This window comes from Bactrocera oleae, chromosome 4 (genome assembly GCF_042242935.1).
Source record: "Bactrocera oleae isolate idBacOlea1 chromosome 4, idBacOlea1, whole genome shotgun sequence".
Lineage (NCBI taxonomy): Eukaryota > Metazoa > Arthropoda > Insecta > Diptera > Tephritidae > Bactrocera > Bactrocera oleae.
In genome coordinates this window covers 15,000,783-15,015,691 of record NC_091538.1, presented here as the reverse complement: position 1 = coordinate 15,015,691, position 14,909 = coordinate 15,000,783, and the positions used below count along the sequence as shown (strand labels likewise).

Genomic DNA, 14,909 nt, shown 5'->3' with positions numbered 1-14,909 from the left:
TAAAATATTTAAAAACTACTTAAAAAAGTTAAATTACTTCTAGCTAAATTATTATTTAAAAATTACTGCCAACTAAATATTTAAAAATTATTCCTGAACTTTTTTAAAACAATGTAAAAATTTCAAATACAAAAAGTAATTAAAACTTGTTGTAATAAAGAAATATTTAAATAAAAAGAAACCCGAAAAGCCCTAATTGAAATGTTACAAGGCAAAATACTTCAAGAACTCATTAAGAAACACATTTAAATATATACGAAAGACAATATACGAGTAATCTAATCAGCTTTTATGCCGTGCCTTATAGGGTAGCGGTAACCTTAACTTTCATTCCCACTAAAATGTGGTCTCCAATTTTCGCAAACCAATACCAATACACGTTATATTTCGTATATGTATCCTCCTGTATGCTATACCACAAGTACTATATATTATATAGATATTCGCGAGTACGTTTGCTGCCTTGATCCACAAATAAATAGTTCAGAAACGCTTTAGAATGGGTCATTCATAAGTTAGCCCTCACTTCCGTCATTTGCGGCGTTGTTAGCGGAAGTCTACAACTTGCTGTAAAAACTATATCGTTACATACACGTACGAGTAACGAGTAAGCTGAGCATAATATCCGCGTCCGCCAGCTGGCATACCAATTATTAATTTGTCTTTACATCAGTAAGACGTGCGAAAAAACTTAATAAATACATATGTATGTGTGTGAGGAGAGAAATATATACGCGTAATTGAAATAAAAAAATAAACGAAAGTTTAAATTTTGTGTAGAAATTATAAAATCTGTGCAGAAAAAAGAAAATATACTTCACAATTGCTTAAAAGTGATTTAAGGAAGCGTAGTCGCATTCGTTTCCGCACAAAAAATAAATAAAAATGATTAAAAAAAAATTTTTCATTTAAATGTGTAAAATTATTAAAATTATCAATTGCTTAGCAGTATTTTCCAGAAAAAAAGTAAAACATAGAAAAACATCAAAACAAAATCGAAATCGAAATCGAAACCGATTCGAGTCGAATTTAATATACAATAAAAAAAGAAAAAACAAAATATTAAAAATAAAATAACATAAGTAATTAAACCAAAAGTATTATTTTCGTCTACACTTAAATGAACCACGTTCAACCAAAAACAACAAGCTAAACGTTACTTACATACTTAAGTATATTTATTAAAAGTATTATTAAATTAAACTAAAGAGGACAAAATGATTGTGTTAAAAAGAGTTGTGAGCACGCGTTATATTCCCATCGGCGCGCTTGTCATTCTAAATCTATGTTTACGCGCGAGCTTTGGGCATACGATCCCTGCCAATGCGATACAGAAACGACTCTACAATGACGGCGAGCCGGTCTCTTGGTAAGTGAAAAAATAGCAAACTTAAGAAAAAAGCAATAAAAGTAAATGGGACGCTGTCATAAGCTAAGCCTTTATGGCTAAAATCATAGAAATCCAAAATAGTTACATATGTATTGCCGACGGAATATCAATAAAAAGTTTCAGAATAAAGGAAAACTCTAACTAACTAAACTATTTTCAATTTTCATAAATTTGAACTGCATTGCAGTTTTGAAGATCTAGCTATTTTTATTACCTACAACTTTGTCATTTATTCTTTTTTTTTTTTTTATTCACCTTCCTTCCTCTGCCCTAACTCAGATTGGATGTAACTTAATTTTCGCGTCATTTTTGTTATATTCTCTTCCTTTCCAATGTAGGTATATCATCCTGTCATTCTTTTTTTTTTGTTTTAAAAATTATCGAGCCTGTTCTATAATAAGTATTCAAGTCGTTATTAGAAGAAGCTTCGTAATTTTTGTACACTTAAGTCCATGGAAAATTAAAATTCGTCAACTTTACTTCTTCGAAACTTCAAGTGAAGCTCATTCACCCTACTAAAGTTATCAAAACTCTCCATTTGCATATAAACAAACACAAGATGATTATTTTTAAGTGTAAATTATATTTATAAGATAATATTATGAAATTGCCTACTCACTTCAAAGTAACAGCTTTTAGCTAAAGTGACGTCATAACGACGGACGATATAAATCTGAACTATATACAATGACTAGTTTGTAGAAAATTAATGAAAGAAAGAAAACTCTCTGAGACGATTTTTTACATAACAGCGCTGTCAGAAGGATTTTTTACTCACCAATATGTCAATGAGCCATCCGTGGTATAGTCCTGATTTGACACTCAGTATCCATTCGTGGTATAATCCTGATTTGATACTCAGTGACCCACTTTTACTTTCCACTTTCATGAAGGAGGTAGATACGTATGCAACGATTTTTTATGGCAGTAAAAGCATTTGATGCGTTCGAAATGCATTTTTCGAGACGGTGTCAGTCATTTTTTGAAAACTGCTTCGAAAATTGGTTCAAACTCATGAACTGCTCCGTATGGAGAATATTTTGAAAAACAAAGTAAGATTTATAAATGAGCAGTTTTAATTGTTTTTTTGTGGAAATGAAAACAGTAATGTTCTTAACCTCAAACCTTGTTTAGATAAAGGAGCCAACAAAAATCCTTACACAAAAGTGAAATTTTTTATGCTAACCATGTAAGAAGGTTTAAAAAGTATTACCAGACTAATTTATTTATTTCTTTGATCTGCAATAATTTATTTTATCAACTAGAATTCTGTTGATACTGCCAAATCTACAAAAACCATTAACCCACAAATATTTTATATCATAAAATCAAGTTTTTGAAACACATACATACGTACATAAAAGGTATGGTATTTCGTGCGGATAATCTCAGATGTGCAAAATACCAGCAATTCCTGGCATAATTTGGAAAACAGTACGTGTCTTTTTGCGGTCATAAATTTATTAATTTGTTTCAGAAAGCTTCTTCTTGTTGCGCATTTAAGCATCAAATTATACAGTACATGTGACTCGAGTTGATCATTTCAAGGTGAAACTTCAAAGTTGAAAATTTGCAATACTTGTAATCTGCAGTGAAATTAGCGCTGTCAACTCTAAATGCGCAAGCATTAAATTGAATGAAAGTGTAATTTACTTTTGCAATAAAAATGTGTAATATATCTACAAGTATAGCTATATAATATATAAAATGTGTGGGTGTGCTCGGGAAAAACATCATAAAAATAGATTTTTAGTTGACTTTAGTTAATGACTCTTTTTAAATAACTGCTTGCATATAAATACAAACACAAGTTATTTAGCTGCAATTTAAATCGATTTTCTTGCTGAATAATAAAATACTGATTTTAACGCAAAGTTATACCGAAACAGTTTATTAAAATGAAAATCATCAATGAAACTTGCTAAGTTTATTGCCATAGATATTGAAATAGTTGATGCCACTTCTAACATTGATATGTAGGAGCATAATGGAGCGAATAGAGCACATGAAAAACGCCAAAGCCTGCAATGTATGGCTTAGAATTTGCCACAACAGATGACGGCGTGTATTGTTCATCCTTTCAGTGGGACTATAAAAAACGATAGGCTTAGCGAAAGACTCATAAAACCCACATCAGAAATAAAACGAAAATATTGGAAAAATGTCCTTTTAGTTCGATACACTTGTGCCAACTATATTATTTCGTCTCAAAAATACACTTTTTGGAGGTCTGCAAATGCGGCGATAATCTCTTCATTCGACCATCTGTCGTGAGAACATATGCAAACTTACAAGTCTTTCTGTCAATTAATCTTTGTTTACAAGCCATTTGAAGTTGATGTGTCAGAGTAAAAAAAAATTAAATATCGCGCAGTGATTAGATTCTTTGTTTTGAACGGTTTAAAAGCAAGGGGAAATTTATGAACAATTGTTAAAAGTGTAAAAGAAGTCTTCACCTTTAAAAAACACCGTTGAATTTTGGGCTGGTGAATTTAAACGTGGTCGTACTAGGCTTGAAGCGGATCCACTCGAAGGACGACCAAAAACCGCAACCACACCAGAAATCATTGAGCAAGCTAATAATATTGTTAGTTCCAAGTTTGACTAAGCGTGAAATTGCTAATGCCATAGGCAGCTCAGACGAACGAGTACTTCATATTTTACATGGAGAATTACATATGAAAAAGCTATTTTAAAAGTTAGTGTCGCACACGTTAACAATTTAACAAAAACTGGACCGAAAACAAATTTGACAGCACAATTTGAAGCATTTTAACCCGAATAAAACCGATTTCTTGCGTCGTTTTATAACTATGGATGAGATGTTGATCTACCACCCTAATCCTAAATTGAAACAAGAACGTTTACAGTGGACTGAAGCTGGTTATTCAGCTCCAAAGCAGGTGAGGTCACAACCATCAGCAAAGAAGGTTATGGCATCAATTTTTTGGGATTCAAGAGGAATTTTGTTTATTGATTATCTGCAGAAACGTAAAACCATCAACTCGAAATATTATTGCAGCTTTTTGGATCAGCTGGCTGAAAAAATTCGTGAGAAAGGACCTGGTTTGCAGCACAAAAATATAATTTTTCATCAAGACAAAGTACCTGCTCACTAAGCTCAACTATTTAAAGTACGAATTGCTTGAGCAATTCACCAGATTTGGCTCCCAGCGACAACTACCTTTTCAGAAACCTGAAACAATTCCTTCATGGAAAGCGTTTTTCGTCGAATGAAGAAGCTATTACAGCCGTAGGCGGGTATTTTGCAGAGCTTCCGGAAAGTCATTATAGGGTTGGCATAAAATTATTGGAGGATCATTGGAATAAGTGTATTAAAGTTAAGGAAGATTATGTTGAATAAAAAATATATGTCGTCACAAAAACAGTATTTTTTTTTATTTCGAGTGCAGAAACTTTTCAACTAACCTGTAATTCTTCGACGGTCGAGAAGTAAAGCAAAAACTTTTTGGGATTGCCCTTAAATAGCAAGTAACAGTGTTTTTTGTTGTTGTTGTTGAAGTACTTTCACGGAGCGCTTGTTGTTCGAAGTGAGGAAACGCAGCACCCATAGTGTATTTTGCCTTCTCATGCCGAATATTTCATGTAGAATATGACCCAACCCGCCTCTTAACATACCTTCTGTCTCAGCTATCTTAAGCACCTTCAATCTCTAAAAGAAGATCATGAACTTTTGTTACCTTATCCTCCATGGTAAATGTTTTCGGTGCTCACCAAAAAACGACATGCGATCTGCTGTAACTCGTTCTACCAATTGAGTATTGTCATCGAACAAGTATTTCGTATACAAACGTTCTTTTATTTCAATGCACGATTTCCCATCCAAAAACCTGCACCATCTGTATCTTAGACTATTGCAGGTCTTCTTTGAAGCTTCTGCATTATTTTCTTGGGGTTGTTTTCATATTGGAACGCATGCCTGCTTCCATTTCTTTACATCTGTTGTCATTGGAAGGTCTTCAAATACTTTTCGGTTTCACGCGCTTTGAGATCAATCAAATGCTTTACGAAACTATATAATTTTAGTCATAAATTGAAAATATCACTCAGATTTAGAAAAAAGGAACACTTAAACTGTATTTTTATACGGGTGACATCTAAGATTCGAAGATATTTATGCAACCGTCGTCTGTGCTGAGCCTAGCTGCATGATGGCTTCTTTTTGGCTGGTCTTCACACACATTTGGTTGAACATTTGTTTTTGGTTAAAATGGTTAATGTATTCGTTTTTGTTTTTCGTTAGCCAAATCTATTGCCATGGACCGCTGCTCCACGCGGTACAAATGGCCCACCTTTACAAGGACTCAAAAACGTTTGTCGACATGAAGCTGATAAATCGGCCAGAACAAACTATGGAAGAGTTCAACGCGTTCATGCTTAAGTACAATAATACACCATCCGAGGCGGAACTACGGGATTTCGTTGATGTAAGTTGAGATATACAATATATACATATGTACCTACATATATAGATTTCACGATTCAAGTCTCTTTAACAATAGCATTTAGCTATTCTACAATTTATCCCACACACTTTGCTTACTTCTTTTAGACACATTTCGAAGAGCGCGGTAAAGAATTCGAGCCTTGGATACCGAATGACTGGAAGGAAAATCCTGAATTCTTAAACGCCATCAACGATCCAGACCTCAAACAATGGGGCTCCGATTTGAATGGTATTTGGAAGGAGTTGGGCCGCAAAATGATTGAAGACGTGCACAAGAATCCAGAATACTATTCGATAATACCTGTTGATAATCCAGTTATAGTGCCGGGTGGTCGTTTCATCGAATTTTACTATTGGGATTCTTATTGGATTATTCGCGGTCTATTGTATTCGGAGATGTACGAAACGGCACGTGGCATGATCGAAAACTTTTTATCCATTGTACAGAGATTCGGTTACATACCGAACGGTGGTCGTGTTTACTACACGGGACGTTCACAGCCACCATTTTTGACTTCTATGGTCAAGGCCTACGTTGACTTTAAAAAAGATTACAGTTTTGCTTTGGAAGCTTTGGATACGTTGGAACATGAATTTGAATATTGGATGAATAATCACACCGTACAGGCGAAGGGTTATGATGTTGCCATCTATACAGATAGCTCCACCGGTCCACGACCGGAATCTTATCGTGAAGATGTTCTAACAGCGGAAGCTTTCCGCACCGACGAGGATAAGGAACAGCACTATACCGAATTAAAAGCCGGCGCCGAATCGGGTATGGACTTCAGTTCACGTTGGTTCGTCAATGAAAACGGCACAAATGAAGGTGATCTTGCCGAAATAAAGACACGCTCAATTGTACCCGTCGATCTCAATGCGTTACTGTATATGAATGCGAAAATAATTGCAGAATTTCATGACAAAACGGGAAACAAAGCCAAATCCGATGAATATGAATTGAAGGCTGCAAAGATATTAGAGGTTAGTATATATTGAAGTATGATGTAGAACTAACATGTAGAGTGCTTGGCAAACATCGAACAGAAAATTATCCGTAATGGTTATGCAGGAATAATATCCAGAATGCGATAATAAAATACATGATATAATTCAAAATCCTGATCCGATGTGGTGGGGATGCGGCTCTTGCAATATCATCCACTGCGAAGAAATACATAGGTAAAGACGTTAAAGGATCTTTGGGGCTTATGTCAAATGGCTTTTGTGGGTCAAGAGGTCTGACAAATGGCCAGTTAGGGAAAAAACACTATAAAAAAGTTCTTGTAATGCTTCTGGAAGCAGTATCTACCTCAAGTAGAAGTTATTGCTTCGAACCATAGATCTATATGTACTTATTTTACTACTGTCTGCTCAAATACGAATTCTCCTATACATGTTTATAACTTATTACTGTAATAAATATTAAATATATATTTAGTTGCGGACTAGAAAATCGAAATAAGCCTTACTCCAATACAAATCCAACTTATTTTCTTACACATTTTACATTTTCAAGGCTATCCAAGCTGTACACTGGAATGAGGAAGCCGGTGTTTGGCTGGACTACGATATGATAAATCAGAAACCACGTAATTACTTTATACCCACCAATTTGTTACCACTCTGGACGGGCGCATTTAATAAATCCGACACAGAGAGAATCTCGGCATCTGTGCTAAAATACATTGAAGATTTGAAATTGGACAGCTACCCCGGTGGCGTGCCAAATACGCTCGCGGCTACGGGTGAACAATGGGACTTCCCTAATGTGTGGCCACCAATGCAATATTTGCTTATTGGCGGTTTGGAGAACTTAGGTACGCCCGAGGCAAAGAAACTGTCAGAGCGATGGGGACATCGATGGGTGAAATCGAATTTCGAGGCATACAAACAGACGCAGACGATGTTCGAAAAGGTTTGCAACAAATGAAAACTCTATTGAATATTTAAGAATATTGTTTTTTTTCTTTTTGTTTTTGTTTTTTGCCATAACAGTACGATGCGATGACATTCGGCGGCCATGGTGGCGGCGGAGAGTACGAGGTGCAGAAAGGCTTTGGCTGGAGCAATGGCGTTATTATTGAGCTCCTCACAAAATATGGTGGCGACTTGTCACTATCGAATAGTGCGGTATCAACAGGTGACGATGCGTTTTCAAAATAGAGCAACTAAATTCACTTAAAAAAATAGAAAAAATTAAAAATATAAACAAAAAAGCAAAGCAAAAAAAAAAAAAAAACAATCAAAAATCTCGACTCATTACAGTTCATTTGTCTTTGTTGTTGTTATTGTCTCACAGCATATTGCTAAACTATATTAGAGAATATTCATCTAAGATTGCATTGTAATTGTACAATAAATAAAATTAAAATAGATAAACATATTATTATAAATAAAATGAAAATTTGTTTCATTAATGCGTCAGGGCATACATACATACATGCTTGTATACATATGTACACCCACACACACACACACATAAGAAACATATACATACATATGTACATATATTTATACCACAAAAAGTCTCCACAAATCCACCCTTTCATTGTGCAGACCGCGAAGACCGTAAAATCGGTTAACTCCATCAGAAGTGTGTAAATATTTAAATACATACATATACATATGTATATGTACATGTGAAATAAATGTATTGTACATAATATAAATGTTATATTTTCATTTAAAGTCTTCTTACTCGTTATTCACCATGGCACATAAACTAATTTTTATTAACATTTTAACAAAAGCAAAATAAAAACAAAAGTAGTTATAAAAATATATAAGTTACAAAATGATATAATCTTAAGAAAATAAAATCTTCCAGTTTAAAGCCGAAATTATTTAGACTAAAAAAAGTAAATTTCGTGTTAAAAGCAATTTTTTAATAAAGCAAAAAAAAATTTCGTTTAAAAAGCTAAACATTTTTTACACAAATTAATATTTTAATTTATTTCAAAATATCAAGCATTTTAATATATTTTGTTTAAATTTATTTCAATATATCAAGTACAATATTTTTAATAATTTTATTAAATTATTGTTTCTTTGTTTCTCCTTTGTATGATTTATTAAGAAATAAAAAAAGTAAATATATAAAATATATTTGATGTAAAAAAATTAAATTTATCATGATTTAAAAAATATATTTATATTGTTTTTTTATCAATTAAAACAAATTAAATTTAATAAAATATAATTTTTAAAATATTTTCGTTTTTAATTAAATAAAAAATAGACAAATATTCATTTTAACTCCATTCAATTATTTTATCTCAATAGTAACGAAAGTATGTTAATAAAATCAAATAAATATTTAGTTTTTTCTTACATAAACTTAATAAATTTCTGTTTAGTGTGGTTCTTGATACAACTAGACAATTATTTGAAAGAAAAATATGTAAAAAATGTTGATAACATAAAAAATTACATAAACAATAATTTTTGTTTTCCAGTTTTTATTTAATTATTGCTTTGTTACTATACTCTATTCATTATAAATGAATAAATAATTTATTGAATTATTATTTTATTATATAACTATTACTTGTAATATCAGTTCTGAATGGAAATGTCAAGAAAACTGAGAGAATATTACAAAGTCAACTTAACCTCAAACTAGACCAGAGTGATTTTTTATAAACTGAACTGGATATATTAAGTTTGGCACGATGTTTGTAAAACCCAAAAGGCAACGTTGAAGAAACTATAAAATGTAAATATAAAAATTTTTGTATATAAATTATCAGCGTGACGAGCTCACTCGTTTTAAGTCTGTATATACGCGAGTCCCTCAGTTTTTGAGATATTGTTCTGAAATTTTGCATACATGTTTTCCTCGCCAAGAAGCTGCTTATTGCTGCTATATAAACTGCTGCCATATAAACTAGGTATAACCACGAAATTTGGCAGTTGACGATAGTCTAAGCAAGGCTTCAAACTCCGAAAATATTGTTCATACCGCTCCACTATAGCATATAGCTGCATTACAAACTGACCGATTATAATCAAGATAAAGGCCTTTTTATACCCTTTTATGCTATAAGGAATGCACCTGTAAAGGCCCCTTCTTAGCAACCAAAGTTAACGGTTTTCCCTGTATTTTTTTTCCTTTTACTATAAGTAGACTCTTTTGTAATTTTCACACCATTACTTTGTCGCTGTAAATACACAAACTATTCAACACATTTTTTGTTAATTGTTGTATTCTATGTAATTTTCATAAGTTCAATTACAAAAAAAAATAGATTCAATAAGTTCTATGAAAAAAAATATTTCTGTAAGCGCACACATAATTGAATATATTTAACGCTGGTTGTTTACCACAACCAAAATGTATTTTTTTGCAGTTTCGGTAAATACAATTTTCAGTTTGACTGTTGCGCTGCTGATTTCGGTGTTTGGCGCAATGCTAGGACAATCGCTGTGGTAAGGTAGGTCCTCAATATGAATTCGGAATATATTGAAGCGATACGTAATTAACTTGTTTAAAACAAAATTTATTTGCAGAGTCCAATTAAAGTCGTCTGACACACTTTTAAGGCAGATAAAGACGTGATTGCATATGACCATGACTTGCTTCGTTACTTACACACACACAGAGAGAACTTTGTGTGCAATTGCAGTGCCTTATGTATTTTTTCAGTGACTTGCATTAATTTATAGCACATGTATATATGTATAATTTAAATTTATTTTGAGTTTTATTTCAACTTGCACATTACACTAATTACGCTCTTATACATTTTATTTATTATAATTTTATTGTTCTTTTCTTGCTTTGCTTTGCTTTTAATAAAATATATTTATGTATATTGTTGGCAATAGTTTATTAGCTAGCACACTTGATGTACCTTTGCAAGCAGCAAATACAGAAAACGAAATTTTACATACACAAATCTTACTCATTTAATGAGCGATGACTGGATATGATTGTTTTCTTTTTATAAATTCAACAAACATACATACACTTAACTATCATCGGAACTATGCACAGTAGCATCAACCAACATGAACAAAGAATATACGCAATATTTCGTTTTTTTTTTGTTAACTAAACTAACATTATTTTTCTAGGAAATATTAAACGCTAAAAGGAAAATAGGTTTTTTTTCTGTTTTTTTTTTTTCGAGACAATAAACTGTCAGTCTATCTAAATGATTTTCAATATATGTAGGTATGTATGTATGTATGTAGTACCAAGTATTTAAATTAAATAAAAGCATATTAGTATGTAGTTGCTCAGTTAGCGGGTAGCGGTTCCTGACTAAAGTAGGGCGCCGTATTTGGTGTTAACAGTGTATGGCAAATATCACAGACACGTACGATTTTTTTGCGCGGGCCCGACGGCACTGTCTTCGTCAGACATTTTTCACAGTAGATGTGTCCACAATGGCGACAATGAATTTTACGTACAGTCACTGTGAAATAGGTATTGCATGTGGGACAATTATCGACATCTTCTTCTTCTTGCCAGCGAACTTCCGTGGCAGATTTGCGCAGTTTTTCCAAAGACATCTGGAGAGAGGAATTGGAAACAGTTGGATGGAGAAAAACCATGGGCACAGAAAAAAATTAAAAATTTTTTTTTTTAATTTAAAAATTAAAAAACAAATATTTAACAATTAAAAAAAAAATATTTCAAAATTTAAAAATAAAATATTTCAAAATTAAAAAAAAAAATATTTCAAAATTAAAAGAAAAATAATTAAAACTTAAAATAAAATTTAGAAATTAAAAAACTATATACATACATTTAAAGATTAAAAAAATATATATTTAAAAATTAAAAAAAATATGTAAAATTTAAATAAAAAATATTTAAAAATTAAAAAAAAATATTTAAAAATAAAAATCTAATTACATTTAAAAATACATGTATTTAAAAACTGAAAGAAAAATCAAAAATTACAAAATAATAATAAATATAAATAAAATGAAAGCAAAAATCAAACTAAAAATATTTAAAATCAAAAAAAGACTGTATAATTAATAATTCTTTTAAATAAAAAAAATTCAATAAGTTTTAAATTAAATATAATTAAAAACAAATTTAAATTATACACAATTAAAAAAACATACAAAATAAAATCAAAATATAAAATGAAACGAAATAATTAAAAAAAAATAATAATTTGAACTAAATATAATAAAATAAAATAAGTAAAAATAGAGTTGAAACTAAAATTAAATAAAATTAAACAAAGGAAATAAAATTAAACAAAGGAAATAAAACCAAATAAATTAAACATAAAACTTATTCAAATTTACATTAATAGTAAATGATATATATAAAAAAATATTTGAAGAAAATTTAACACACAAAAATTGATCCTAGAATATTTTAGAATAAAAAATTAATAGAATAATATGCATTAACTATTTAACAAAATATTTCAAGTAAATTTAATACACAAAAACGTAAACAAAAATCATTATAAGCTAAAAAAATATCAGTATTGAACACATATGAAAATGTAAATAAAAACTAATGTTATAAAAAGAATGAAAAAATTAATTTAAGCTAAAAAGACAAAAAAGTTACATTAGCATGACTACAATTCAAAAAAAAAAAAAATAATCCACATAATAAAAATAAAAATTTATTTTTAAATTAAAAATAAATAAATAAAAAACATTTTTTACCTGCAAACTTTGTGATAATTTTACAAAATCTTTCTGCACTTGCTCGCTGGTAGCCAAATCATCTTGGAGAATTTTGATTTTTGTCTTATAATCTGCATTCATTTTAGTTAACTTTTCCTGCAATTATCAATCAAAACGAAATTAGTTATAAAATAGCACATAAGTTAGTCGAAAAATAACAATTACTATTGTATCCTGCAATTCGATGATCTCAACGCGAAATTTGGATATCTGCCTATTCAGCTCAGTTTCCTTACGTTCCAGCGTCGTCTTGGCCGTTTCATAGGTTTGAATTGTTACCAGATGTTCGGTTAAGCGATCCCTACAAAAATTATGATATTTTTTATGCTCTACGGAAAACTAAATATATAAAATGTCACTATTTTTTACCATAAATTATTAGATTATATATATTTAATAAAAAATAATATAAAATAAATATATTTTAATGCACAAAAAGTATTCTGACAAAAAAAATACATATAGGACTTTTATTAATACTGTAAAAATATGCGGCCAACTAAAATATTTAAAATAAAAATAAATTCATGCAACTTTTTAAGCCTTCCCACTTACTGCCAAGATTTGTTGTCGGTTTGCATCTTCTTCTTGTATGCCATTCGCTCATTATTACTTTTTTCCAATTGGTCACGCAAAATTTGTATTTCATCCAACGAGGTTACACATTTCTTGCGTTCGAATTCACTACTGACACGTGCTTGTATAAGATCGTTTTGCTGTTGCAATATTAATTCTTGCAACTCCTCAACTGTGTTGGGCAAATTAATCTCTTGGCTCTCGATCTCCTCAGAAGATGCCAAATAACGACCGGAAAGAAAGTCGTTATCTGCCTGCAGGGTTTCCAGTTGTTTGTTGACACGCTCGCGTTCGTCTGTGATGCGTTGTAGCTGCCGCATTACCTCTTCCTTGGTGTCGAGAAACTTTTGCTGCAACTCTAGCAATTGCTCTTCGCTTGATTTTACCTGCTCGCGCAATTTTTGTACTTCTGTTTTGTGAGCTTCACGTCGCTCTTGCCATTGATCTTCCAAGTCTTTACGCAAAGCAGCTTCCTTTTGTAAGTCTTCACGTGAGGCGGTAATTGCTTTTTGCATAGAATTTATTGTGATTTGATCTTCAGCGCTTTTCGTTTGCATTTCTTGTAGTTGTTTTTCATATTGCATGCAGGCATCACAGGATATAGTGTTGATATCTATGGAAGTGGATTTGTTAATAGATATATCATCCTTTGGCGTTCCATTTTCTTGCGTTATAACATTGGTTATTGCGGTGCTCTCTTGACTTCTTAATTTTTCATCTGTTTCGCGTAGTTTTTCCTTTAGTGCTTCCATTTCTTCTTGCAACTGCACCACAATTGAACGTAAAACTTCAGCATCTTCTTGCGCCTAAATTTATGCAATATCATAAACTCTGAATTTTTAGTTTACCATGATTAGAATAAGGTCATTACTTACGTAGTCTTTTTTACCACTTTTAGACTTGTTATTTTCATCATTACTGTCCGTTTGACTAAAACTATTTGCTATTACGCTCCCGGTAGAGTCGCCGCCAAGCTTTCTTAAAGTCTTTTTTACGTGACTCAGCATTTGTTGTGGCGCCAAGCTAGTAGTTTCTACAGGTTGTTGCTGTACATGGTCGCGGAATTCACGATTCTCCTGCCAAAGCTTGTTATTTTCTTCTTTCATGCGTTCTAAGTCAGCTTTTAAAATTGTCGACTCTTCAATCGTATCTACATAAAAGAAAATATTGAACCAATTTTTTTATTGAATAACAAATTCTCAAGCACCTTGCACTAGTTGCTGCAATGACGAGATTTCCTCTTGCGCCTTAAGCTCCTTTAAACGTAACTCATTTTCCGACTTTAAGTCCGCGACCACGAATTGAGACTTCATCTCATCCAGTTCCCGCTGCAATTTTTTACGGTCCACATGGCATTTATTAAGTTCTGTCTCCTTCTGTAAATACAGTTCCTTCATTTTTGCTCTTTGTGCATTAAATTCATTTTGTATTTTCCTTTTCTCCTCCTGCAGATTTTCGACAAGCTGTTGCAAATTTTCTAATAGGGAAAGCATTTAAAAACAATCAATATATACATTCGTATAAAAACACAGTTTGGTGAGGAATATTATTATTACCGTCATTTCCTACTGCCGCCACATCCGTGCGATCAGTTGTACTACTTTCCTTTCCGTCCATTTTAAAATGATCTTTGCATGATTTACTCAATTAATTTTTGCACTTTAACCAATATTATAAACTTTCTTCTTCTTACAACTTTTTCAATCAGAATAGAAAAGTTAGTGATACCACTCATTATAAATACATGCCTGATCCTATTTGGTATCACGATAACAGTTTTGGAGAAGTATTAGACCTGCTCAGCCT

The 14,909-nt window shown here is 31.7% G+C and overlaps 2 protein-coding genes across 5 annotated transcripts in view; one reads left to right on the top strand and one right to left on the bottom strand.

Annotated features, from left to right (window-relative positions):
- Treh (Trehalase) overlaps positions 1 to 10,673 on the top strand; it is a 39,888-nt gene extending 29,215 nt beyond the window's left edge. For 3 of the 4 annotated variants that reach the window (XM_036375530.2, XM_036375525.2, XM_014236609.3), the window contains 6 exons: positions 5,655 to 5,838; positions 5,964 to 6,842; positions 7,378 to 7,776; positions 7,857 to 8,001; positions 10,211 to 10,294; positions 10,371 to 10,673. In XM_036375530.2, the coding sequence (XP_036231423.2) occupies positions 5,655 to 5,838; positions 5,964 to 6,842; positions 7,378 to 7,776; positions 7,857 to 8,001; positions 10,211 to 10,293 (1,690 nt within the window). In that variant the 3' untranslated portion in view covers position 10,294; positions 10,371 to 10,673. Of the gene's footprint in view, positions 1 to 949; positions 1,370 to 5,654; positions 5,839 to 5,963; positions 6,843 to 7,377; positions 7,777 to 7,856; positions 8,002 to 10,210; positions 10,295 to 10,370 lie in introns of all 4 variants that reach the window. The other variant, XM_036375526.2, reaches the window with a different exon arrangement.
- On the bottom strand, positions 10,524 to 14,817 carry Rbpn-5 (Rab GTPase-binding effector protein rabaptin-5). Its single transcript, XM_014236606.3, has 7 exons — positions 14,660 to 14,817; positions 14,311 to 14,580; positions 13,979 to 14,253; positions 13,083 to 13,909; positions 12,693 to 12,828; positions 12,507 to 12,623; positions 10,524 to 11,378 (listed from the first exon to the last, which is right to left on the bottom strand). The coding sequence occupies exons 1-7, from the start codon at positions 14,718 to 14,720 to the stop codon at positions 11,103 to 11,105; spliced, it is 1,962 nt and encodes a 653-aa protein (XP_014092081.2). The 5' UTR covers positions 14,721 to 14,817; the 3' UTR covers positions 10,524 to 11,102.
- Between the last annotated feature and the right edge of the window lie 92 nt (positions 14,818 to 14,909).

Bases quoted from the DNA above. Each gene is read 5' to 3' on its own strand.
- Rbpn-5 (XM_014236606.3), bottom strand. From the start codon at position 14,720: ATGGACGGAAAGGAAAGTAGTACAACTGATCGCACGGATGTGGCGGCA. The intron at 13,910-13,978 runs GTAAGTAATGAC...GCATAAATTTAG, and splicing joins AAAGTGGTAAAAAAGACTAC to GCGCAAGAAGATGCTGAAGT. The intron at 12,829-13,082 runs GTAAGTGGGAAG...TAATTTTTGTAG, and splicing joins ACCGACAACAAATCTTGGCA to GGATCGCTTAACCGAACATC.